Consider the following 25510-nt stretch of genomic DNA (forward strand, 5'->3'; position numbering starts at 1 on the left):
GTGCTAACTGTAGGGAAGGGCAGTATAACCTATTTTAGTAACCCTTTCATTTTACAAATGTGGAAACTAAGACCAAGGATTTTTATTTATATTTCACTACTCTTTAACTTTTTTCTATACATAAGAACTGTGGCAAATGTACTGAAAAAAGTAAGAGTATTAATGTTAAATTTTAAATATACCCTTAGGTCTACTTCTATGTGCACTGATAATTCTGATAAAGACTGTAGGGAGTAAAACTTGATCTACTATAATATATATTATTTGGGAGGGCAAATATGCCAGATGGCAGGTACTCAATGAGGGTTTATTTTAATTAAAGACAGAAGACAAGGAGGAAGCAAGAGAAAGAAGAAAGGAACAAGAAAGAAAGGGAGGAGAGAAGGAAGCTTTCCCTTTCCAAATGAATTAAAATCTCATCTACATTAAATAGTCATGCTCTAAATATTAGCATCTCTGGGCTAACAATTCATTCTCTAGCACTCACATATTGAGCATTGCTTTCAGAGAGACTTCTTCCTTCTTGAAAAGGAGATAATCAAACTGAACATGCGAAAAATATAGTAACTGGTACACAAATATGGCATGGTATGGAAATTTACAAAATGGCTTTGAAAAATATTAAATTTAACTTCTAGACTTATAATTTTTGTCAATGTATGACAAAACCCACTACAATATTGTAAAGTAATTAGCCTCCAACTAATAAAAATAAATGAAAAAATAAATAAAGACATAATTAAAAGGAAAATATCTAAAAAATTAAAATCTACATTCTATTTTAAACTCTTGAATCTACTTTAAAAGCATTCTGTAGCATACAGGATTAGTATGTACTGGGTATTTCTATCAGAGTATTTTGACGGTGGCCATCTCACACTAAAAAAGGCACCAAAACCACAAAATGTAAAATTTCTCTCAAAATTCACACAATATCCTTTACTTTTGTTGTAAAGGATAACGTTTCCTTGTGATATATTTAACAAAGATCTGTCAAGCTGATTTCTCTGAAGCACAGCAGGTCTCCACTCTAACCAACTCAATGCAAAGATATGGCTCTAGCTACATCCAAAGAGGAATTATAAGGTTCAAAAGAGGATCAGAAATGAGAACAGCTTGATATTGAGAACCAAAGAAAATGAAAGGTGTATACATCTGTTGCTAATGGATTAGCCTGAGGTGTAGAAGTTCTTAATAAGATCCAGATTCGTTATTTGGTAAGTTTTCAGACATGCCTCCAAACTGGTCATTATCATAATTATATGATAAAAAGAGCTTGCTCCAATATTAAACATAAAAAATAAAAATGTATTTTACCTAGTCAAGTTTACTAATGCTATAATGTTCTGTCTTCTGGCTTTTTTTTTTTTTTTTTGTATTGGGTAAAAGAATTTTGGAACATTAATAAAAGATGCCTTTCAACAGTTATTAAAATTTCAAGCTAAAAATATATTAGAAATTCTCCAGTGCAATCTTCTGTTTTTTGTTTTGTTTCCTTTTTAAGATGAGCAAATGAGTCTCCAGATTAATTGTTTAGGTTTTTAGTAAGCAGAGTTAAGATTAAATTCAGGTCCTCTAATCCTTGCTAGACCCAAATCCCATTTATTATCAAATGTAATTCACCCCCACACAAATGCCCACAGAAGCTAAAAGGAGGTGGTGGAGTTTACAAAACCTCTATCCATCATATGCCCAGTGCAATTTTGTTTACAAAGTTATCTTCACCTGTAAGCTTTATTTTGCAGGTGATTTATCTCTAAGAATATCACCTGATGGCCTTTAGAGAAGAGACAACTTCTCATGTTTTTCCATTTTAAACCAGCTCAGTATTAAAAGAAACTTTATGGGTCAGAAAGAAAGACTAAGTATTCAGGATACAAAGACTTCGGCAATCACTGCCTTTATAACTCCCTCTCAAGCATTAGTTAGAAACTTGCATGAACAATAAAATATAGGACTAATGTTTTTCAACCTTAGACAAAAAAAAAACAACAGAGATTTAATCCCCATTACGAATTTAAAACAATCTCAGGTAAGAGTGTCATCACTTGAAAAATGTGTACTTTTCCATAACGATCTTTTATAACCATATACTTTGAAGAGTTAGATATTCATGTTGAACTCAAGTTTATGATACTGATAGGGACAGAGTAAAGAGACAAAGTAGGTGGTTAAATAGTTAATCCCTCAAGAGATTCTAGTAATTATAAAGAAAAAAAGTATGGGAGTTACAGATCCACTGTAAGTTAAGGATCACTCAAGAAAGCAGGTTTGCTTAACCACAAAACCAAGCAACAAAACCATGCAACAGAAGCCGGAGACATGCCACCAAACAATAAATGATAGCGTGAGACCCACATCTTGTCCAATGATTTCAGTAAGTTAATGACTCCTAGGATATGCTCTTCTGTGCACACTCTGAGACATAAAGAATCAGAGCTCCTCAGAGTCCTCCAACACATTTCGGCATCATTATTGTCTATGTATCTATTCATTCCCTTCATAGCTCTTTACTATGTTACTATTACGTGTTACAGGTTGTCTTCCTTATCATAACCAATTGTCAGTATAAATTATCAACATTAATGTGATCTACTAGATGATGTTATTTTTTTAATTAATTATCACTGTCGACATGAATTAGGTACTAAATGCTCTAGCATGGGGAATATCTAGAAGGAAAAAGAGCCATTATCTCTTTATTCTTTGCATCTAGTTTGTTCTTGGCCCACTATACAAAAGACTTGATCCTCATCCCTCACTGGAGAAACAGTTTATGACTCCCTGAATTTCTCTGAGTTTCTTTTTTTTGTCTCTGCATCTCTGTCTTGCTGTTTTATCATTCTCCATTCTGTTTTTTCAGTGTTTGATTCCAGGGATTCTCATGTTGGGAAGTGCGGGTGGGGAGTGAAAGAGGGATGAGGATTAACGTCGGCAAATGTTCCAGATTATTCTTTTTAACCCATTAGTGGGAGCCCATGAGTGGGAATCGCAATGACCAGTGAAAATGCCCTCAATGGGCAATGGTTTTGACAAGCTAGTACATGTTCTCCCCAGCTCCCTGCCACATGCCTAAGAAGACAGTCCCTGGTACATTTCCTGATTAGGCATTTCCACTTTACAGATAGTAATTCAGTGAACAGTCATCAGCCACTGCTTGGTATCACGTTTGTCTTGTATCAGAAACAGAATACATCACATCTGCTTGTTGTCCATGAAGTCTCTTCATTGTATGAGTTTGTAAAGACAGCCAGAAATAAAACTCAGGTTTATGTCAGGCGGTGTTAATGGATCTGAGCAGGATAATATGAAATAACTAGAAGTGGGGACCACCCGGAAATGCCTACACAGCTAACAGAGGCTCCTTTCATGAATGACTGTAAACATTGAATACAGGTGGGTTTTAGCAGGGTCTTTATCCCATCTTGGCTGCACACTCTGAGGACATGTCCTAAGCTGCCAGGTATCATCTACAGAAGCTAACATCTCCTATCCTAGGACCTCTCCACAGAAATTAAAAGTTATTAACCTAATTCCTAGAACTCAAGGATGCCTCTAAATTGTCATCATTAGTTAAAATGATGGGTTCTTCATCAGGATCCCATGCAAACTACATTCCTATACATCCATTTCTTTTTTTTCTCTCCCTTATTTGATAAATAAATCTGCTCAAAAACATCTCAACTCTAGTTTAGATCCTGTTCGCCTTCTAGGAACATATTTTTTTTCTTTCTGACCTTCTTTTATTATTTATTTCACTGTTCTGCCCAGTTCTGCCACTTGTTATCTTTGTAACATAGATTATTTTAACCCTTATGAAGCTCAGTCTTACACAGAAAAACTGCATAGAGTGTAATAGTACTATAAGAATTAATGAGATAATAATATAAATAGGATAGTGAACAAAGGACACAACACATAACCATACACACACAAAAAAAATTTGCCTCCTTTCATCTCCCTGGAAAGCTAGAGTCACATTATCTATTAAAAATATCTTCAATTTTTATTACCTGAAATTATTTTTAATTGCCTCTTTAATATTTGAAATTGAGGAATTGGGGCTTGACTTTGTTTCACTTTAAAATAAAAAAGCTAATTACTACATTAGTTCCTGAGCATTTAGTAAAATCACTAATATAATTCATAAGAGAGAATCTGAGATTTTCAGAGATACATCAAAACAAAAGTTAGAAAAGTATCAATTATATGAAATGCTACCAAATACAAGCCCTCAAGGATAGCATTGTGCTCAGTCATATCCTACTCTTTGTGATTTCCTGGACTTAAGACCACCAGGCTCTTCTATCCATGGGATTTTCCAGGCAAGAACACTGAAGTGGGTTGTCATTCCCATCCTGACCCAAGGATGGAGCCCACCACGTCTCCTGCATTTGGCAGGCAGATTCTTTATTACTGAACTACTTGAGATAGCATATTCCTATTTCCCAATCTACAAGGGGGGAGAACAGGTCAGAAATAAAAATGACTGGCGATCTATTTCACACTTGATAATATACATGTTTTGATGCTGTTCTCTCAGATCATCCCACCCTTGCCTTTTCCCATAGAGTCCAAAAGTCTGTTCTGTACATCTGTGTCTCTTTTTCCGTCTTGCATATAGGGTTATCATTACCATCTTTCTAAATTCCATATATATGTGTTAGTATACTCTATTGGTGTTTCTCTTTCTGGCTTACTTCACTCTGTATAATGGGCTCCAGTTTTATCCAAGTGCTCGGGGCTGGTGCACTGGATGACCCAGAGGGATGGGATGGGGAGAGAGGTGGGAGGGGGGCTTCAGGATGGGGAACACATGTAAATCCATGGCTGATTCATGTCAAAGTATGGCAAAAACCACTACAATACTGAAAAGCAATTAGAGTCGTGTCTGACTCTTTGCGACCCCATGGACGGCAGCCTACCAGGCTCTGCTGTCCATGGGATTTTCCAGGCAAGAATACTGGAGTGGGCTGCCATTTCCGCTCCAGAATAAAAACAAATGAAAAAAAAAAAGAGAAAAAAAAAGAAATAAAAATGAAACTTCTATTAAAATAACTGATCAGAGATGTGTAAATCTGGAAAGGCAACAAATACTGTTTCTGCCAATAATTATTTCTATGATCAAAACAAATTATGTGATTCATAAAGTCTTAATTAAAATATGTTGCAACTTTCAGTTCATATTATGTATTTTGACAGATATGTATTTGAGTTTCCTTACCCAGTAATATTATGATGCATTACAAGATTTATAAATGAATACCTGATATTTAATTGACATCCCCTCTGTAAGTGTTTCGGACAAGGACACAGAGAATTTCACAGTCTATGCTTTGAAAAAGGAATTCATTGATAGAATCTCAAACAGTAAACGACAATCTGATGAATGATTTATGCATGTTTAAAAACCCAGCCAAGTTTTCTATTTCATGAGTTTTGCATCTCATAATTTTGGAAGGAAAAGGCTTCAGAGGGAGCAAAATAATTCTTTATATCTTTAAAACATCATCAATTATTTTTAAACAATTAAAAAGAGAAAAATATTTTAAATAAGCATTGTATTTTTATCACAATTACATATGAAATGATGACATCTCAAAGAGGAAATTTTGAAAACAGTATTTTAGATGTGGAATTATGTTATACCTGTGATAATGACTAAAACTGCCTTCAGTGAAGATTTTTGTTTAAATATTCAAGATGCAAACTAACACAGAACACTTGGAACATTTGTGAAATCTTTGCCTGATTGGAAAATGGACAGCTCATTTTCCCCCAGTATGCTAAAAGGTAAAGTGCCCCAGTTCCAAAATATCTGTGGATATTCCATGCATATTTAATAGGCAAATGCAAAGATTTGGGAAAAAAAATAAAAGGATTAGTTCAGTGGAAGAATTACGAAAGTTTAATTTCTAGAAAGCAGCTGCATTTGTGGGGCTAAGAAAACTTCTAGAAACCTGGAATCAAAGAGCAGCTCTGAAGCCATCAGATTAATCTCCTCATTTAACAGAGGAAGTCCTGAGAAAACTGACTAAGTCAGGATGATATGCTCCATAATGGAAGAATTAAGTCCATAACACAGGAGGAAACTTTGGCTCCTGCAGCACTATGTATTTTATAAAACACAGAATTTTACAGGATGTCAACTTTCTCATTAAAATCTAAAGGAAAATGTAAGTCTTAAGTCTAATCATTAAAAAAATTAAAACAACTAGCAAAAAAAAGTTCAAAAATAGATACAGGAATTTTGGCACTGCAAAACTGCCTGAAAATGTATTAGAGTCTTACAGCTGATGTTTCCGGCCTTCCCTGGAGAAGCTTCTGAATGCTAAATAACAGTCAAGTTAGGGCTATGTTCAGTTCAGTTCAGTCACTCAGTCGTGTCCGACTCTGCGACCCCTCAAACTGCAGCACGCCAGGCCTCCCTGTCCATCACCAACTGCTGGAGTCTACCCAAACCCATGTCCATTGAGTCGGTGATGCCATCCAACCATCTCATCCTCTGTCGTCCCCTTCTCCTCCCGCCCTCAACCTTTCCTAGCATCAGGGTCTTTTCAAATGAGTCAGCTCTTCGCATCAGGTGGCCAAAGTACTGGAGTTTGAGCTTCAACATCAGTCCTTCCAATGAATACCCAGGACTGATCTCCTTTAGGATGGACTGGTTGGATCTCCTTGCAGTCCAAGGGACTCTCAAGAGTCTTCTCCAACACCACAGTTCAAAAGCATCAATTCTTCGGTGCTCAGCTTTCTTCACAGTCCAACTCTCACATCTATACATGACCATTGGAAAAACTATAGTCTTGACTAGATGGACCTGTGTTGACAAAGTATTATCTCTGCTTTTTAATATGCTGTCTAGGTTGGTCATAACTTTTCTTCCAAGGAGTCTTTTAATTTCATGGCTGCAATCACCATATGAAGTGACCTCGGAGCCCCCAAAAATAAAGTCAGCCACTGTTTCCGCTGTTTCCTCATCTATTTTCCATGAAGTGATGGGACTGCATGTCATGATCTTAGTTTTCTGAATGTTGAGCTTTAAGCCAAATTTTTCACTCTCTTCTTTCACTTTCATCAAGAGGCTCTTTAGTTCTTCTTCATTTTCTGCCAGAAGAGTGGTGTCATCTTCACATCTGAGGTTATTGATATTTCTCTCAGCAATCTTGATTCCAGCTTGTGCTTTCTCCAGCCCAGCATTTCTCATGATGTACTGTGCATATAAGTTAAATAAGCAGGGTGACAATATCCAGCCTTGACGTACTCCTTTTCCTATTTGGAACCAGTCTGTTGTTCCATGTCCAGTTCTAACTGTAGCTTCCTGACCTGCATACAGGTTTCTCAAGAGGCAGATCAGGTGGTCTGGTATTCCCATCTCCTTCAAAATTTTCCACAGTTTATTGTGATCCACACAGTCAAAGGCTTTGGCATAGTCAATAAAGCAGAAATAGATGTCTTTCTGGAACTCCCTTGCTTTTTTGATGATCCAGTGGATGTTGGCAATTTATGTTGATTTATTCAAATACTCAGTGTCTATGGGAAGTAAGGTCAGGACTATTGCATATCCAACCCATATCTAGGTCAGTTAGCTCACACCTATGGATTCTTCATTCTAGTCATCTACTTGACAATTTCTCAAAACTGATCACAAGGTAGGCCAAGCAGAAGATGTGCATCTACTTATCCGATATATATTTTTTTTAATTTCAATGAGGGATGAAACATTATTTAGGCATGTGTGATCCCATATTTAAAAAAACAAATTTAAGTAGGAATACAGGTTCACTGGAAGGACTGATGCTGAAGCTCAAATTCTTTGGCCTCTTTGGCCACTTTGGCCACCTGATGCGAAGAACTAACTCATTTGAAAAGACCCTGATGCTGGAAAAGATTGAAGGTGGAAGGAGAAGGGGATGACAGAGGATGAGGTGGTTGGATGGCATCACCGACTCAATGTACCTGAGTTTGAGTAAGCTCCAGGAGTTGGTGATAGACAGGGAGGCTTGGAGTGCTGCAGTCTGCGGGGTCGCAAACAGTCAGAGATGACTGAGCGACTGAACTGAACTGAATAGGTTCACAAAGCTGAGCGGAGGGTTTTGCTGATACATTGAATTGATTCCATTAAGCTCTTCTATGACTATGACACAAACAGGAATAAAGAGTTTAAAAGAAATAATTTAACACAGTTAAAATTTATTGGTGGGCCAAAGAGGTGGTTTGGGTTTTTCTAAAAACTTGAACTTTTTGATCATGATGATCATGCCTGGATATCCAGGAGCTCAAGTTTGAGCAGGGAAGGCGGGTGGCCTGGCAATGAGTTCTTAGGAGCAAGAAGCTGTGAGTGCACTGCTCATGAGAGCCAAAGGGTGAAAAAAGAGAACAAGATGCAGACCCATGTCCAACATCCTGAGTGGTCAAGATGCTCATAAACAGCCACAAGTTAGCCAGAGAAACAAGAATAACCAAGACGGCCCTGTAGTCTCCTTATAGCCATAGGCTCTTAGGAAGAGATGCATTTGTCCTTTTTTATTCTTCCTCCCTGCCGGTCCAGAGATGTCAAAGAGAAGAAAAGGGTACCCAATTCATGGTCCTCACACATGTGTAGACACACACACACACACACCCAGTGCTGGAGAGAGGGGAGAAAAAGTCTACCTCTGCTTCCTCTCTATGTGAGGTAAGCCATCACGGCCGGCAAGCACTGGGTTAGGGTGTGTCGTTGTTACTGTTTAGTTGCTAAGTGATGTCTGACTCTTTTGTGACCTCATGGGCTCCTCTGTCCACGGGATTTCCTAGGTTAAGAATACTGGAGTGGGTTGCCATTTCTTTCTCCAGGGCATCTTCCTAACCCAGGGATCAAACCCACCTCTCCTGCATTAGCAGGCTGATTCTTAGAGGGACATAAATGAGATTTAAATCAAGCATGAGGCCTGAGTTTTAAATTAGGTTTGAATTTAATAATAAAAAAATGGTAGTATTTCCTCAAAAGGTTAAACACAGAGTTACTATATATCCCATCAAACCCACTATTATGTATATAACCAAGAGAAATGAAAATGTATGACTACACAAAACCTTGTACATAAATGCTCCCAACAGTGTTATTCATAAATGCCCCAGAGTGGGAAACAACCCAAATGTTTGTCAGCTGAAGAATGGATATATATAAAACGTGGTATATCATTACAATGGCATATTATTAGGCCATATAAGGAAATGAAGTGCTAATACAGATACAACATGGATTAGCCTTGAGAATATTATGCTAAGGGAAAGAAACCAAAAATCAGAAGGTAAGAATAATAATTCAAGTAACCAGGATTGCTTCCTTTTACACAAAAACTGATACAAAATGTTTCATAAATTATAACTTATGTAGTTTACAATTGATTGTCACTGAATAAATAAACATATGGAAATAACATTGGAAAATAGAGACCATCTGAATTTATGCAGAATAAAGCTAAAGAAGAAGGGACAGAAAGATTGAGTGCTCAAAAGAAATCTGAAAGAAAATAAATAGCAAATAGCTATGAAATACTTTATATACTGGGGGAGAAAAAGTAACCCTCTAAAATATATTACTCTAAACACTAAAAATATAAACATTCAAATTACATTTCCAACCATTAATTTTTCCCCTAAATTCTGTTCTCCACTAGTTGGGGTGATGGAAATAAACCTATTTATGCTAATGAGACGGCATATGGATTATCTGGTTCTACTTATTGAATTCCACGACAAACACAAAAGCCTTCAGTCAATAAGTAAATGTTAGAAGCAGAACTCAAGGGATTCAACTCCAGTAGTTCTCTCTCTAAATTGTTCTTCAGGAATAAGTGCTGTGAGTGAGATGAGAAAGTTAGGGCTGCTTCCCTCTGGGTCGGTCCAGTTTTGCAAAAAGAATCCTTCAAGCCTCCTGAGCTGTCATCAAAATCATTTTGGTAAGCTCTGAAGGGGCCCCAAAAGTAATTTAAACAAAGAGAAAAGATATACTACAGAATTTAGCATTAGCTTTTTTTTTTTTTTTGAGAATCCATTTAAATTCAGTGCATTGGCAGCATAGATCACAAGGGAAAACAAGTTATCTTCTGCTCCAATGTTAGCATTACTTACAATGGCTGATCATCTACCATTTCCATTTTGTTATACAATAAATAAGGTATTTATTAGAGATGTTGATTTCTAAACTGCTGTGTCAGAGTATTCTGATGGTAAAAGATGATGAAAATGATGATGGTGATGATAATGTTGACTGTGGCAGTGGTGGCAGAAACAACAACAGCTGGTAGCACAGTGGTAAAGAATCCATCTGCCGATGCAGGAGGCATACGAGGCATGGGTTTGATCCTGGGTCAGGAGGATGCTCTAGAGTAGGAAATGGCAACCCGCTCCAGTGTTCTTGCCTAGAAAATTCCATGGACAGAGGAGTTTGGTGGGCTGCAGTCCATGGGGTCACAGAGTTGGACACGACTGAGTGATTGATTACACACACACATTGAGTGATTAATATGTGACCAAGTACTGAATAAATATTCTAGAAACATCATTTCATGGAGGCTAACAACTACTTATGAGATAGGTATTATTATTACTCATAGTTTACAGATGTGTAACTTATCCAAGTAAACAACAAGTAACTTACCACAGACCCATCACTAGTGATATAATCTAGGCTGAACACAGGCAGTCTGACACAAGACGCTATAAACAAAACAACTGGGCTCAACCACTCTCCAGAGAAATGTCTGCATTGAGCAAAGTCAATTCTGAGGAAAGTATGAGAATGAAATCTCTCACACTGATTCCTCTGCCCACCATGCCCATCCATCAGTTTCCCTTCATCCAAGACATCCTTTGCTACTCTTTCACGTTAAGTATCCTTTCTAGCAGCAACAGATTTTCTCCACTTTTCCTCTTACAGTCAAAAGTGACCTGATGGGATTCATGGCTAGGTAATAATGGATGACAGAAGGCCAAGCGTTTGTGGCAAGTCGCTTTCCAATCATTTTTCTGCAATTATTGCACTATACAAAATAATAAACAATACAAACAGACAGAACTGTAAAACTGTTGGAGGAGGCCTTTTTGGATAGGTGAACATTTTGGATGCCTTAACAGTGAGATGCACATAGAATAAGCCCTATTTTCACTGTTTGGCTCTAAATCCAATAAACCAAGAAAAATATGCACATAAAACCAAGGGGAAATGTAAGGTCTCAGAAGAAAATAAACAATCTCTAGCACTGCTTACTGGACTTGCAACAGACTTGTCTGTGTTTACATCTCCAAATTCATCTCTCATCCCTGCTTGTCTCCTTTCTAAGATGCTGAAATACTTAACCATTATTATGGTTATCAAATCATCAACCATCTACCAAAGGGCCATGACCTACACCTTTAATTCTGACACATATATCAACCAAACTGCTTATAACAATGTTATGTTCTCCTTCATTTCTGAAGTTAAATATATCTTCTTTAGAAAGACTCTCCCTGAACCTTGAAGTGGTTATAGATGCCCCCTTTCTGTTGCTTCCTAAATGTTCTCTATACTTTCTTTATTTAAATACTCATTAAATTGTATGGTAACTGCAGTTGACTATAACAGCCACTGGAACTGAATGCCATCTTTATGGATATTTTTTAGTATTAGTTGATCATCTGTGGCAGTGACAGCTAGCTCTTTTTCCATACCCGTGTCCTCCTCTGACCCAGGATAAAGCGGGTACATGCCCAGCCTCCTGTGCGGTTAGGCATGATCATGTGACCCAGTCCCAACTAACGGAATATGAATAGAAGTGATAAGAGGCACTTCCGCTCCAAGTGGTCTATCTAATCCTTCTATGCAGTAGTCTACTTTATACTCTTTCTAGATTACTGGAAAGGAGATGATCCCATGACAAATTTCAAAGCCAAAAGTTAAAGTTGCAAAATCACCAGAAGCTTAAGTTTCTAAACAGTTATTTGAAGCAGACCTCCTCACTTACTAAGAATCACTTTGCACTTTCACCTGAGAAAGAAAGAAACTTCATTTTAAATCCTTGTTTGTTTGGGGAGGTCTATCTTTTTACAGTAACAGTTATATCATCTTTTGTTTCTAGAATCTAGCATAATAACTGCAGGAACATTAGAAATCTATAAATATATGTTGAAAAAACCAAATGAAAGAATGATGAGTATGACCATCTCAAGAAATAGATTCTTTTTTGTCAAATTAATGTTATAAAAATAGCTAACATTTATTTTATATTTACTATATGCTACTGCTTTCTAAAATTCTTTACATAAATTATCTCACATAAACCTCTTAACAATGTCATAGGTAGGTACTAATCTTTTCCCATTGTACAGATTAGTGAATTGAAGTTTAAACCAACTTATTCAGCCTAATATATCATAGTTATTTGGTAGATGAATCAAGATTCAACCCAAATAAAGTGACTCAAAAGCCTATGTTTTTACCCACACTCAAATAAAACGCCATGCCTAGGTGACTTCTATAAGCAATAAAAAATTATTCAGCCAATAACAGAATAAAACATTCACTACTAATAACACTACCTTGATAAGATTTCTAGGAAAGAGGTAAGAGTTCCTAAAATTTTATGATGACACACAAATCCTTCTTATGTGTCTTTTAAGATGCCAAGAGACTTAGATGCTACACCAAAAGTCAGTTGGGCTTTCCTGGTAGCTCAGGTGGTAAAAAACCCACCTCCCAAAGTGGGAGACATAAGTGATGTGGGTTCGATCCCTGGGTCAGGAAGACCTTGCCTGGACAATTCCATGGACAGAGGAGCCTGGCGAGCTACAGTCCATGGGGTCACAAAGAGTCAGACATGACTGAGCAACTAACACACATACACACACATACAGAAAGTCAGTTATGTGTGTTTCCAGCATTATTTTACCCACATAATCAGCACTTTGGCTGCTTCTGGCTCATATGCTTTAACAGAGAACACCAATTACCTTAGAGATTTCTAGATTTCATTAACTCACATTTCATTAGATATATAAAATTAAGAGTTTACTCTTAAATCAGTAATCAATTCTCGCACATTTAGAAGTCAGGATTCAGGTTATAATTCACTTAAAATCACTTTGTTCTTTAAGGTAAGGAAATCTAGTGTGATATAACACAGTGTCATCTTCATCAGGTCCAGAAAAAACCTTCCCACACAACTGGATCAATATCTGCTGTAGGAAGTCTAGACTAGATTAATTGGGTTAGTGCCTGTTTGGATTTTAGTCATTTTATCAGGAGTCCCAGGCTGGCTTCTGAAGATCGATGCTTTCCAGGATATGTCAAGTTCTAGCACCCAAGGTATATCAGAGATATTCACTAAGATGGCCAAACTTGAGACTTGGCAGTTATTTAAGTAATAGTATACTTCAGGATAGAAGTAAAGCAAATTGTTCCCAAAAAGCACTAGGAATTTATCACTAGATTCATTTAACAAAATCTATATAACTGCTTTATTTTTATAATCACATTTTATCTATGATTCAGCTTCATCCCCTCTATTATAATATCTATAAGGCCATAGTCATGATTATTAATGAAAAATAGCCATACAGATATTGTCACAAGCTTAGTTTAAAATATGTTTTAAAACATTTTTCGTAGCTAGCCAGAACTCCTAGGGTTATGCAAGATAGATGAAAGATTTCTTTTTAAATAAATTCTTATGTACAGTATAATTTTTAACTTTTTTCTCTGTATAAATAGGACTTTATTTTAAAGATTAAAAATAGAAAACATATTAAACAAATATTTTTAAAAATACAGTATATAAAATGCTTACAGCAGTGGCCTATGAGTAACAGACATTATGGATACATTGGTGTATGTTCAAACATTGGCTACATACATCACTATTCTGTTGGTTTTTTCAGAAACAACAAAATCAACTTTATTTTTAAAATCTGTTCCAAATAAAATCTGTTTCCATGATAATTGCAAACACTGGAGTTTCTGGAGTGAGTTTTATGTATTTTAAATATAAAACACTTACACTTTGAGGTAGAACTCCAATATACTGCCAGGGGAAGCCTGGCTACAGGATGGAAAGTCTCATTTACAAAAAGGTACTGTCCCCAGAGAAAGGAGAACCTAGAGATGCTTTCACCTTTTGCTCAAGAAGAAAATACAAGAGTCCGTTTAGAGACTTTCTAAGCTCCCAGACTTGCCCAGATTGTGGAATATTTAGGAAGCAAGGTGCAACCTGAATAAGAACATGGTATATCAATATTAAATTTAACTGATTAACTCTATAATGTACTAGATCAGATATACTAGGTTCTAGTAGACATGAAAATTGACTGTACAGATAAACTTAATTGAGAAAAGTATATTCATTAACATAGGTTTTCAACATATTAGGTGTTATGGATTGAACTGTGCCCACCCCTCCACCCACCACCATTCACATTAAAATCCTAATCCTCCATGTGGCTAGGACTTTAATGTGAATTATGGAGGGGGGCACAATTCAGTCGCCCTGGCACTAGTTATATCTGTGCTTTCTGAGTACTTCACACTTATATGTTAGTCTGTCACAATTATAATTCTATTTACATGTTTTCCCCAACAGATGTGTAGTTTTAAATAACAAGGATAATGATGGAGCTTGACTCTCTTTATTGAGTTGAGAAACTCAGAGAAAGTTTCACTAAAATAAATTGATAAGCTTTTTCTAGGATAGGAGGGACACATACTTCAAAGATTTTAATTTCATTTTAGAAATACTGTTAATAAAGAGGAAAACCAATTCAGATTAAGTTTATTGAAATTTTTCAGCTGGTTAGGAATGCTCAGAAGAGTAAATTTTTTTCATTTCATTAGTGATGTTTCCTCCAGTATTAATGAAATAGCCCTCAGCAAAAAAATACGAAGGCCAAGGGCATTCTTAGGCTTGGAGGTGCCCATATTGAAAATAGTCCTTCTGACTGAAAACAAATCTAAAGAAAAGCTGAGGATTTGTGAGCAGGCAAAAGGCTAAGCTGAAGGAACACTGGATCAGGAGCAAGGAAATTTGATTTTCAGTTTGTTATTTGCTACTCACCAACAATATCTCTTAGCTGATACACACAAACTCTCTCTCTCTCACACACACACAAACACACATGCATCCTTTATCTATAAAGTGAGGAGTTTTATAACATTTTTTCCCTGTTTTAACATTTTCCCAAGGTTTTCAATTGTTACTTATTGAATGTTTTAGAGTTACTCTATGATATGTCACTACGTGATTTTTTTTTTTTTTACTACAGGATTTTTTTTAATGTGATTTAAACCTCACTGAAAAAGAGGTTATGATTTTTATATATGAAGCTGAAAATAGTCCATGTTATAGCACCTGACCCTGGCCCAACCCTGCTTGGCTACAGATATCATTTATTGACTCACCAACTCATCCGAAAATGTGCCTTGCACTTACAATGTGTCAGGCAGGCATCTATTTCTCACTTAAAGAATTCACTTTAAAGTAAGAAATTAATCCATTCATGGACAAATACACAATCCTTTCAAATTACAAATCGTCCTCTGACATAGACATTGCGGTTTTCATCTGATTCTATGTGTACATGTCTAAACATCAGTGCAAAATATTAAAATTTAAAAGTACAATGTCAAAATTCCTGGTGCTTACATGAAAGATGGTCCAAAAATGAATAATAATTAAAAGTTATTCATCCCAAATTATCATACTTCATTAACAGCAAATCTTTAACAAATAATAATAAGGAAGAAAAAATATGAAAACTTTTTTGTAGAGGAATAATGGTAATCTATGTTTCATTTGTATAAGAATTAGCATTTTCTTATCAATATAAGTCTATTTTGTTAGTTTCACATATTATGTCTACAAATACTAGTAACATACTAATAGCAAAATACTGCTTATCTTAGAAATACTATGAATTAAGTTAATTTTCACTTTGAGGCAATTTCATTTGAATTGATCAGAAGTTTCTGCATTCTTATTTAAATTTCCAACTTTTTATCAAAATAACTACATTGCACAGAATACTATCTATGACTCTGTCAATCTTCTGAGAAACGCCACAGAGGGCAATAACCAAGGCAATTTGATAATATCCTCTTTGAACAGTTTAAGGGGTTCATGTACATATTCTCTGACATCTGCAAGTTCTCAAATTTTAGAAACACTGAGCTCAATCTTGATCTATCATAGCCAATCTTCAGTACTAGAAGGTACGTTGAACTCACCAAAGAGTCAGAACAATTGTTTAGTCTGCTTTCAGTTCTCCAGTCGCTCAGCTCCTAAAACCTCCGTTTGCTCCCCTAATCCTTTGTTTAGATTCTAGATAAGACCTAATTATTTAATTTGTACTCATTCTGATTAACAACCCAGCCCATCCAAAACATGCCAGAACAAAAGTCCATTGGATAAAATATTGAATGTTACTCATCCTTCTCCTTCTGTATTCAACATGGTTCTCCATATCAAAGTTTCCATAATGAATGCCCATGTTCTACTTACATTAACCTCAGTTTGGTAAAAAATAATTTTATGTTCAAGATAATACCTTACTGTATTACATAGTATAAAACAAGGTACCATGAGAAAAGAACTCTAGAGTATAAGATAACAAACAAAAGACTCCTTTGCCTCTGATCTCTATATGACGGTGCTTCATATCTCAGCCACGATTTCTTCATTTGTAATAATAACTCCCACATTCCCCACTGTTTTGCTATGATGAAAGGAATGTCATTGTGTTGCTCAGTCATGTCCAACTCTTTGTGACCCCATGGACTGCAGCATGCCAGGCTTCCCTGTCCTTATGGGAAAGCCTTATAGCTGTCATGACACCAATACAGGATGTTCTTATTAACTTACTTATGAGAACATATGAACTTGGACTTAACTAGAGGCAAATATGGCACCACTATCTAACTCTGGGTAATATGCTTTATACCTAAGCATTGATTTCTTCATACATGAGGCTAATCCTACCTCACATTTTAAGCATTTCATAACACATATACACCAATTCTTAGTCAAATGCTTGGCCTTGGTAAAGGTATGCTAAAAAAGAAATTTCAAAAAATGAGCAGAGAATGTAATTTCATTGCTACTTTTATGTATTAATAATTCAGTTAAACTAATGAGAAGTTTGTTAAATTATGTCTGAGGAATTTAAAATACTAAAGCAGAGCCTTGATCCGACTTCCTAATTAAGTTCTCAAATTTTAATACAAGGAAAATAGCCCCAAGAACATACCGTTAGGGATGTTTTTGTAAACTACTCTAAAACATTTTTTCTCTTACTTATGTATTTTATAGATGTAGAGGAAGGAAAAACACAGAGGGAATGCCTCCATTCTTATCTTCTTTCATCAATTGATAAGCAATGATCACAGCTAAGAAAGCTTGTAGTAGCTACAGGGAAGGATGGAGAATTTTTCCTCTCTTAATTGCAACCCAAAGATCTGTGGCTGAGGAAATGAGAAGTAAACAAGCAACTAAAAGACCACTAAGAAACCACAAAGAAACACAGAAACTATTCCCAGGGGATTATATTGCGTATGCTGGTTGGATGTATCAACGTTGTCTGGGTTTAGCGCTACATCCATATTTTATACGAGTTAAAGCACAGAGACGCCCCCAGAGAACAGATATTGACAGTGTCTCAGGAATTAAAGTTTCACTTACAGTTTTTCTTCAAATCTTTCAACTTGCTTCTGAGAAAAGGAAAGATGCTTTGGCTACAGCATATATCTTCTAACTGAGGTCCATTAATATTTTCATACGATAACCCGCATGTCCCCTACTGGTTTGCTATGATGAAATCAGTAACAAGTATGGAAATGCCCTGTAACTGTCATGATACCAATATGAAATATTCTTTTTATTTTTTTGAATACCTTTCCAAGATATTCTTACTAATTTATTTATGAGATCTCTGGAACTCAGATATTTTGGTCCAGCTTAGTAAAAGTCAAAATTAATATTCAACAAGTATAATTTTCCTCTTGGCCTCAGTTAGCAAGTTTATCCTCTTGAACCAAAGTAAACAGTGAGTAAAAGTGTGAAAGATGCCAGTGAACTGAAGGAGATCCGGGAGATTCAGTTGACGTCAGTCTCCAACAGTTTCTAGCAAACCCCACCACTTGGGCTACTAAGCACTACGGTGCTTTTTATTTTCTCCTACTTACCAAGGGCTTGGTTTCATCTTCGTCTTTGAAGTAATAGAGCTGATCACCCTTGAGCACAAACCAGCGGGTATGCCAAGTCTTGACAAAGCCTCCTTGCTTCCTCAGCCACCCACACTTCACAGCATTGTTCCTCCCTGGGCCTTGCGGGGAGTTCTCCACGGAGTCATTGTTCTCCTCCATTATCAAGCTGATGGACTTCCCTATGTAGCAAACAAAAAACAACAACAAAAATAAGGTGCGCTGATGTAGCCGACCCCCTCTTAAATTACCCGTCCCTTAAAAACAGCAACAACAACAACAAACGCTTGAGGAATAGTGAAAAATGCACATCAACTCACATACCAGTTTTCTAGAAGCAAACCACAACTGTGACAACGATATTCCTGGAGGAAACTTGGACAGAGTTCCTCGTGTCTTCCCTAAATGAGCTAGTTGACTATGTGATACTATCTCTTTTTTCCAAAGTAGAATTAAAGAATAGGAAAGTTCTAGACATAATGTGTTAAGAAGTTGGAGGAGGCAGCTATCTCACCACTACCATGGTCACAAGAGGCGATATTTGAAGACAAAGTAAAAACCACCTAAAAAAAAAAGCCAGGACTCTCGTGATAATGGGCCTCTGTGTCTGGTGTACACTGGTTGGAGCCTGTTAGTGCAAGCCTGTGATTATTTGAGCAAACTTAGTCTGACACATGTTAAAGTTTAGCGGGACTATTTTAAAAACCTCAATGGAAGGCATTTGTTTTACACATGTGAGAATTTCTCAAGCTGTCCTTGCCCCCCTCTCTCCCAGAGTATCCCCTTGAGAGTTTCTTTGGCTGGTCAAGAATGAGTGCAGTTGAAAAAGTTGAGGAAAAATGCAAACAAATGAAAAATAGCCCGGCTTGGCCAGTGCGTCTCCTTCAGACTTCTGGAGTGAGTGGTATGTTCCAGTCAACTGCATGATGAAGAAAATTTCAAGGTTATGTGGGAAGGAACACAAGGTCATACACACTGTACATATCAAGCGTATGAGTTTATCTTAGAGCCAATATTAATTTACAGGTGAGGTGCTAAGCTGCCACACCAAGAACTTGGTTTTCTGGAAGAGCCAGGGAAAAGTAGTTAAGAACAAAAGACATTTTCCTATCCCAAAGGCTTCCTGCAGGTTTTTGCTAATGTTTATTCCTAAGCATTTTTCATGAAGTGAAAACTGCACTCTGACCCTTGTGTCTTTCTTGAGGATACAGGGATACAGATTAATTAATAAAACATAGAATAATTCTGTGCTGGCATATTCATGCCAAAGCTTCTATTTTTTCAGCTTAATTCCAGAAAACAAGTTGTCTCTCTATCTAGTCTTTATTTTCACCACGAATTTTTCAATTCACTATGAGAAACGCTTTAGCATCTATGCTAAGATGCCCACGGAGCAGAAGGCTATGGAGAGGGTGGGGAAGTGTCCAGAGAAATACATCCAGCATCTTTGTGATGACCTGGAGGTGTATGCTGCTTATGCTGGCTGCAAGATGTGAGGTCTGAGGACCTGGAGCTGCTGATGCAAAGGCAGGTCCCGGTCACTGACCAAGTCTCCCCGCATGTGCTCCTGGAGCAGCACCCGCCCCGGGGCACCGGCAGCTACTCATCCCTTGTGCAATCTGTCTTCCCTGCCCAGTAGCGGCCAGGCCTCAACACCTGCCCTGTCCTGGTTTCTTTCTTTTTTCTTCCCATTTTATTTATTTACTTTTTTTTAATTGGAGTATAACTGGTTTGCAATGTTCTGCTAGTTTCTTGTGTACAACAACATGAATCAGCTTTGTGCACACTTCCCTGGGGCCTCAGAGAGTAAAGAATCTGCCTGCAATGCAGGAGACCTGGATTCAACCCCTGGGTCGGGAAGATCCTCGGGAGAAGGGAATGGCAACCCACTTACTTCAGGATTCTTGCCTGGAGAATCCCATGGACAGAGGAGCCTGGTGCAGACTGCAGTCCATGGGATCACAAAGGGTCAGACACAACTGAACAACTAACACACAACATGCATATATCTCCTCCCTCTTGAGCCTCTCTCTCACCACTGCCCCCCGCCTTCATCCAACCCCTTGAGGTCATCACAGAGCGAAGTTCCCTGTGCTATACAGCAGTTGCCCGATAGCTATCTGTTTCACATACAGTAGAATATGTATGTCAGTGCTGTTCTCCCAGTCTGACCCACCCTCCCCTTCCCCGCTCCTTGGGTCCACCTGTTCATTTTCTACATCTGCATCCCTATTTTTGCCCCGCAAATAGGTTCATCAGTACCATTTTTCTAGACTCCATATATATATACATATTTATATTATGTTATAACACATAAAATATGTGCAATATATATCATAATTAATGTTTATTAATTATAATTATAACTATTAATCACATACATAATATGAATATATTAAAATATAATTATATCTTTGAATTCAGTCCTGCCATTCCAGTTACAGGGGATGAAGAAAAGCTCTGGTTCTAAACACTTCTCATTTTGATCATTTCAACCATCCTCTGAGGAGTTTTGCCTCTTCCATATGTATTCCAATCTATCTCCATCTTTGCTTTCTATCTTCATCTCCTCCTCAAACTACTTTTAAGCCTCATGTAGGTCATTTGACTGCCATCTGTTTCATTCAGTACCCACTTTTTCCTTTCTTATCCTGAAGCACCTTTCGGATGAACAGGCTCTCATCTCTACAAAACATCTTGAAACTTCCTTTGCTCCATAGGGTTTTCCCTTGGCAATCACCACTCCCTGCAAGAAACCGTCTCCCATCGTTTATGTGCATGTTGTGTGAGCAGCCTGGATCTGCCTGATGCTTCCAGTTTGTTCTGCCCTTAGGGCAGGATCTTTCATCCCTTTTCTTTCATAGTATCTGACCTAGTGTAAAGAGCCAAGTAAACCTCACTCTAAATGAACAATGAATGCTGGAACTTAATATAGATAGTAGGTAAGCTCCTTGGAAGGAAAGCTACGACAGATCTATATAGCATGTTAAAAAGCAGAGATATTACTTTGCTGACAAAGGTTTGTTGTTTTTTTTTTTTCTTTTCATTTATTTTTCTCAGCCATGGAGTTACATGTATTCCCCATCTCGATTCCCCCTCCCACCTCCCTCTCCACCCAATCCCTCTGGGTCTTCCCAGTGCACCAGGCCCGAGCACTTGTCTCATGAATCCAACCTGGGCTGGTGATCTGTTTCACCCTAGATAATATACATGTTTCGATGCTGTTCTCTTGAAACATCCCACCCTCGCCTTCTCCCAGAGAGTCCACAAGTCTGTTCTATACATCTGAGTCTCTTTTTCTGTTTTGCATATAGGGTTATTGTTACCATCTTTCTAAATTCCATATATATGTGTTAGTATGCTGTAATGTTCTTTATCTTTCTGGCTTACTTCACTCTGTATAATGGGCTCCAGTTTCATCCATCTCATTAGAACTGATTCAAATGAATTCTTTTTAACGGCTGAGTAATATTCCATGGTGTATATGTACCACAGCTTCCTTATCCATTCATCTGCTGATGGGCATCTAGGTTGCTGCTATGTCCTGGCTATTATAAACAGTGCTGCGATGAACATTGGGGTGCACGTGTCTCTTTCAGATCTGGTTTCCTCAGTGTGTATGCCCAGAAGTGGTATTGCTGGGTCATATGGCAGTTCTATTTCCAGTTTTTTAAGAAATCTCCACAAAGGTTTGTATAGTCAAAGCTCTGGTTTTTCCTGTAGTCATGTACGGATGTGAGAGTTGAACCATAAAGAAGGCTGAGTGCCTAAGAATGGATGTTTTCAAACTGTGGTGCTGAGGAAGACTATTGAGAGTTCCTTGGACTGCAAGGAGATCAAGCCAATCAATCCTAAAGGAAATCAACCCTGAATAGTCATTGGAAGGACTGCAGCTGAAGCTCCAATACTTTAGCCACCTGGTGCAAAGAGCCGACTCATTGGAAAAGACTCTGATGCTGGAAAAGACTGAAGGCAAAAAGAGAAGACGGTGGCAGAGGACGAGATGATTAATAGCATCACTGACTCAATGCACATGAATCTGAGCCAAGTTCAGGAGATAGTGAAAGGCAGGGAAGCCTGGCGTGCTGCAGTCCATGGGGTCACAAGGAGTCGAACACGACTCAGTGACTGAACAACGACAATGCATATTTAGACCACCCTAAATAATCTTTTTTTTTCATTTCCTGGCATTTAAATAGTTCACATCTACACAGCTTGCTATTTCATCATCACCTATTAACTCTTTAACCAAATATCTTAACTTACAAATTGAATAGGTCCTTAAAACAAACATTTCAACACACACGCCCACATGCACACATAAAAATCTAGAATTCATTGCACAAGTTTTTTTCTTTGCAGCCCCTCATTTCTTTCCAGCCCTTTATTTCCTTCCTTTCATGTTAATGCTTTCTGTTTAATTTGAAAAATCTCCTCTGAAATGCTTCAAGATAATTAGCAGCCTACCATCAATAATATAAAAAAATAGAAGTGCCCAATTCCACATTTGTCTCCTATTAATCCGTAGTAAAAAATGTGTGCACATTTGAATGTGGTTTATTATTCTTCTTGCATATGTTGTTTATAAGCCTCGTCAAACCAACGATAGCATCTCTCACTGAACCCCTGGCTACAGTGCCCAAATTTTCATGACTTCAGATTGCATCAGAAAGTATTTCAATGGTACTAATTGTAACAATCATTAAAACAGAAATGAAAACAGATTGTATCATATCCCTAAGGGAAAATAATACCACAGTTATTTTGATTGAATGAAGTTAAGTTTTACTAAGGTAACCATAATTTTTATAGAGGAGTCTTGATATTTCTGCAAAAATCAAAAGTTTCAAATTCTATCCTTCATCTTTAAAATAAAGATGTTGGACTGGATGATTTCCTCATACGGTCCCTTCTCGCACTCTGAAATCTACCATCTCTGTAATTCCATAAGCATAAGGACACCAGATATCCTCAACACTTAGTATAACATCTGACTATGGTGAAGCTCAATCAATGTTTGATGAGTTAATAAATTTTGCAATAGGCTTGGTGCTAGATATCTAAGAGTGATCATGATCTCCTTCTGAAACCTGATCTTGCCCAAAACCTGATCTTAGTAAAGGTTTCCATGATATGCGCAGTTAGAAAAAAAAAAGTGATCATTTTAGATTCCTGATTCCTCTTCACCCTAAACATCAAATATATCTGTAAATTTAGAAAGTTATACGTCCAAAAGATATTTCAAATTTATCCAGTTGATTCCATCTTCATCTCCACTCTATGACCCAAGCCACCCACCACTGTCTTTGATTAGATGATTCTAATAGCCCAGCAACTAGTCTCATTGCTTCCATTTTTAACCACAAACATAAACACATAGGCACATGCTCACACATTTCCTTCTCCACAAAATAGCCAAAGTGAGCTCTGAACAATTAAATCAGACAATGACTCTCTACATGGAAAATTTTGATTGGTTCCTACTGTACTTATTTTAAAATCTGGAATTGTAAACATGGTATAAAGGTTCTGAATCATCTGGCACATGTTTACTGATGTAACCTAATCTCATTCTACCTCCTTCGCACTTCCCCCCATAACACACACACTTTAAAGCCCTAAACAGTATAGTAACACCAGCTTACTTTCAGTTCTGGAAACACAGAAGCTCCTTTAATGCCTTGAGTTTTGATGATTGGTGATCTCCACCTAGGCAGCTCTGCCTCATTTTCTTAACTTTACATGGTCCATCTCTTCTCATCCTTTAAGTCTCAAGACTGAAACCTACCTCCTCCAACTGTCATTACTATTCACCCAGTGAATCAGCTTCCTTCTTGTTATTCTCTGCTTCTCAGGTAGCTCAGACGGTAAGGAATCTGCCTGCAGTGCAGGAGATGTGGATCTGATCCCTGGGTTGGGAAGAGCCCCTGGAAAAGGAAATGGCTACCCATTCCAGTATTCTTGCCTGGAGAATCTCATGGACAGAGGAGCCTGGTGGGATACAGTCCATGGGGGTCGAACAGAGTTGGATACGACTGGACCACTAACACTTGCACTTTGTTACTGACTATCCCTGAACTCTGTCCTCTGTCTTCCTGACACAAAATTGCTGTTTCTTCAGCTGTTTACTGCTGATCACCCCTTCAGGATCCCATAAACTTCACCAATTCAAGGACTTCCTTTTTCTCACTGCAATATATCCAGTGCTTACTTACTATTCAGTAAACAACTGTCCAATCAAGGAGTGAAGCCATGTAACAATCACAATAGAACTCCTACAAAGAGTATTTCAGAAGTGAATTTGCATTTAATGCCTTAAAGAATATGGTCTACTTTAAGAACTTGATTTTTTTTCCCCTTGGACACAGGAGACTTCCATTAGCATGAAAATTGTACTTAAACATAATGTCAAAATCATCAGACTGAAGTGAACCTGAAATTGCCCTTACTGAAGAAATTCAAAACTTCCTTTTCCTTGGCAGGAAATACATGTAATCAATTCTGGTTTTGCATGAAGGAACGTATGGTTCACTCACTCAGATTCTGAGAGAATGTTTTAACTGAATCTGCACTGGGAAAGTATTTTCCTTGCGGTCAGGCTATGGCAGCTGGGTAGTACATGAGATTTCTAATAGGACCAATGACCTCAGTGTTTAGCAAAGCAACATAACAATAATATAAATAAATGGTTACCCTAAACTAAAACAAAAACAGAATTAAGTTAACTTGTATCTTTACAACCTTAATAATGGCTACTGTACCACACTGGGGCTTAAAAAGATCCCCTCATTTGATGGGATCACAGCTTTAAATTATTTTCCAGGAGTGGAAACTGGTTTGTGTATCTACTCGTATGGTTCTTTTTGCAATCAGATGGGCTAGGAGTTGCAATGTGTTTGAATTTACCTACAAGACTAGTTCAGGAAACCCAAGAGAATAGCAGAAGAGAAGGAAGCTAGAGGAGAAGAGAGGACATGTGCTCCCACACATGTAGGGCAGACGGGAAGTGCATTTTTACAGCGAGCGTCAGCTCCCTGAAATCTGGTGGGGAGAGTGTGTCAGAGTGCACGCGTGATCCCAGAGCCTCTGCGTACATACAATTTCACACCACATAGCCACTCAACACAAACTCCCTGCTGTTGTTCAAAAAAATTGGGATTTGTTCCATTGCTGAGAAAAAACAGATATAAAACTGGCAGAGTTGGTAAAGTACTGTAATTTGTGAGTGATTTGTGTGACTTTGGAGAGTCGCTTTGTTCACATCCGATTGTCACCATTTGTGTTGATGTTGGAACCTAACAC

General features: G+C 37.5%; 1 protein-coding gene across 3 annotated transcripts in view; it reads right to left on the reverse strand.

Moving 5' to 3' along the window:
- ARHGAP24 (Rho GTPase activating protein 24) overlaps positions 1–25510 on the reverse strand; it is a 545723-nt gene that overhangs the window by 439272 nt on the left and 80941 nt on the right. For 2 of the 3 annotated variants that reach the window (XM_070458184.1, XM_070458186.1), the window contains exon 2: positions 18191–18390. In XM_070458184.1, the coding sequence (XP_070314285.1) occupies positions 18191–18370 (180 nt within the window). In that variant the 5' untranslated portion in view covers positions 18371–18390. Of the gene's footprint in view, positions 1–18190; positions 18391–23853; positions 23917–25510 lie in introns of those variants that run through there. The other variant, XM_070458185.1, reaches the window with a different exon arrangement.

This window comes from Odocoileus virginianus, chromosome 29 (assembly GCF_023699985.2).
Source record: "Odocoileus virginianus isolate 20LAN1187 ecotype Illinois chromosome 29, Ovbor_1.2, whole genome shotgun sequence".
Lineage (NCBI taxonomy): Eukaryota > Metazoa > Chordata > Mammalia > Artiodactyla > Cervidae > Odocoileus > Odocoileus virginianus.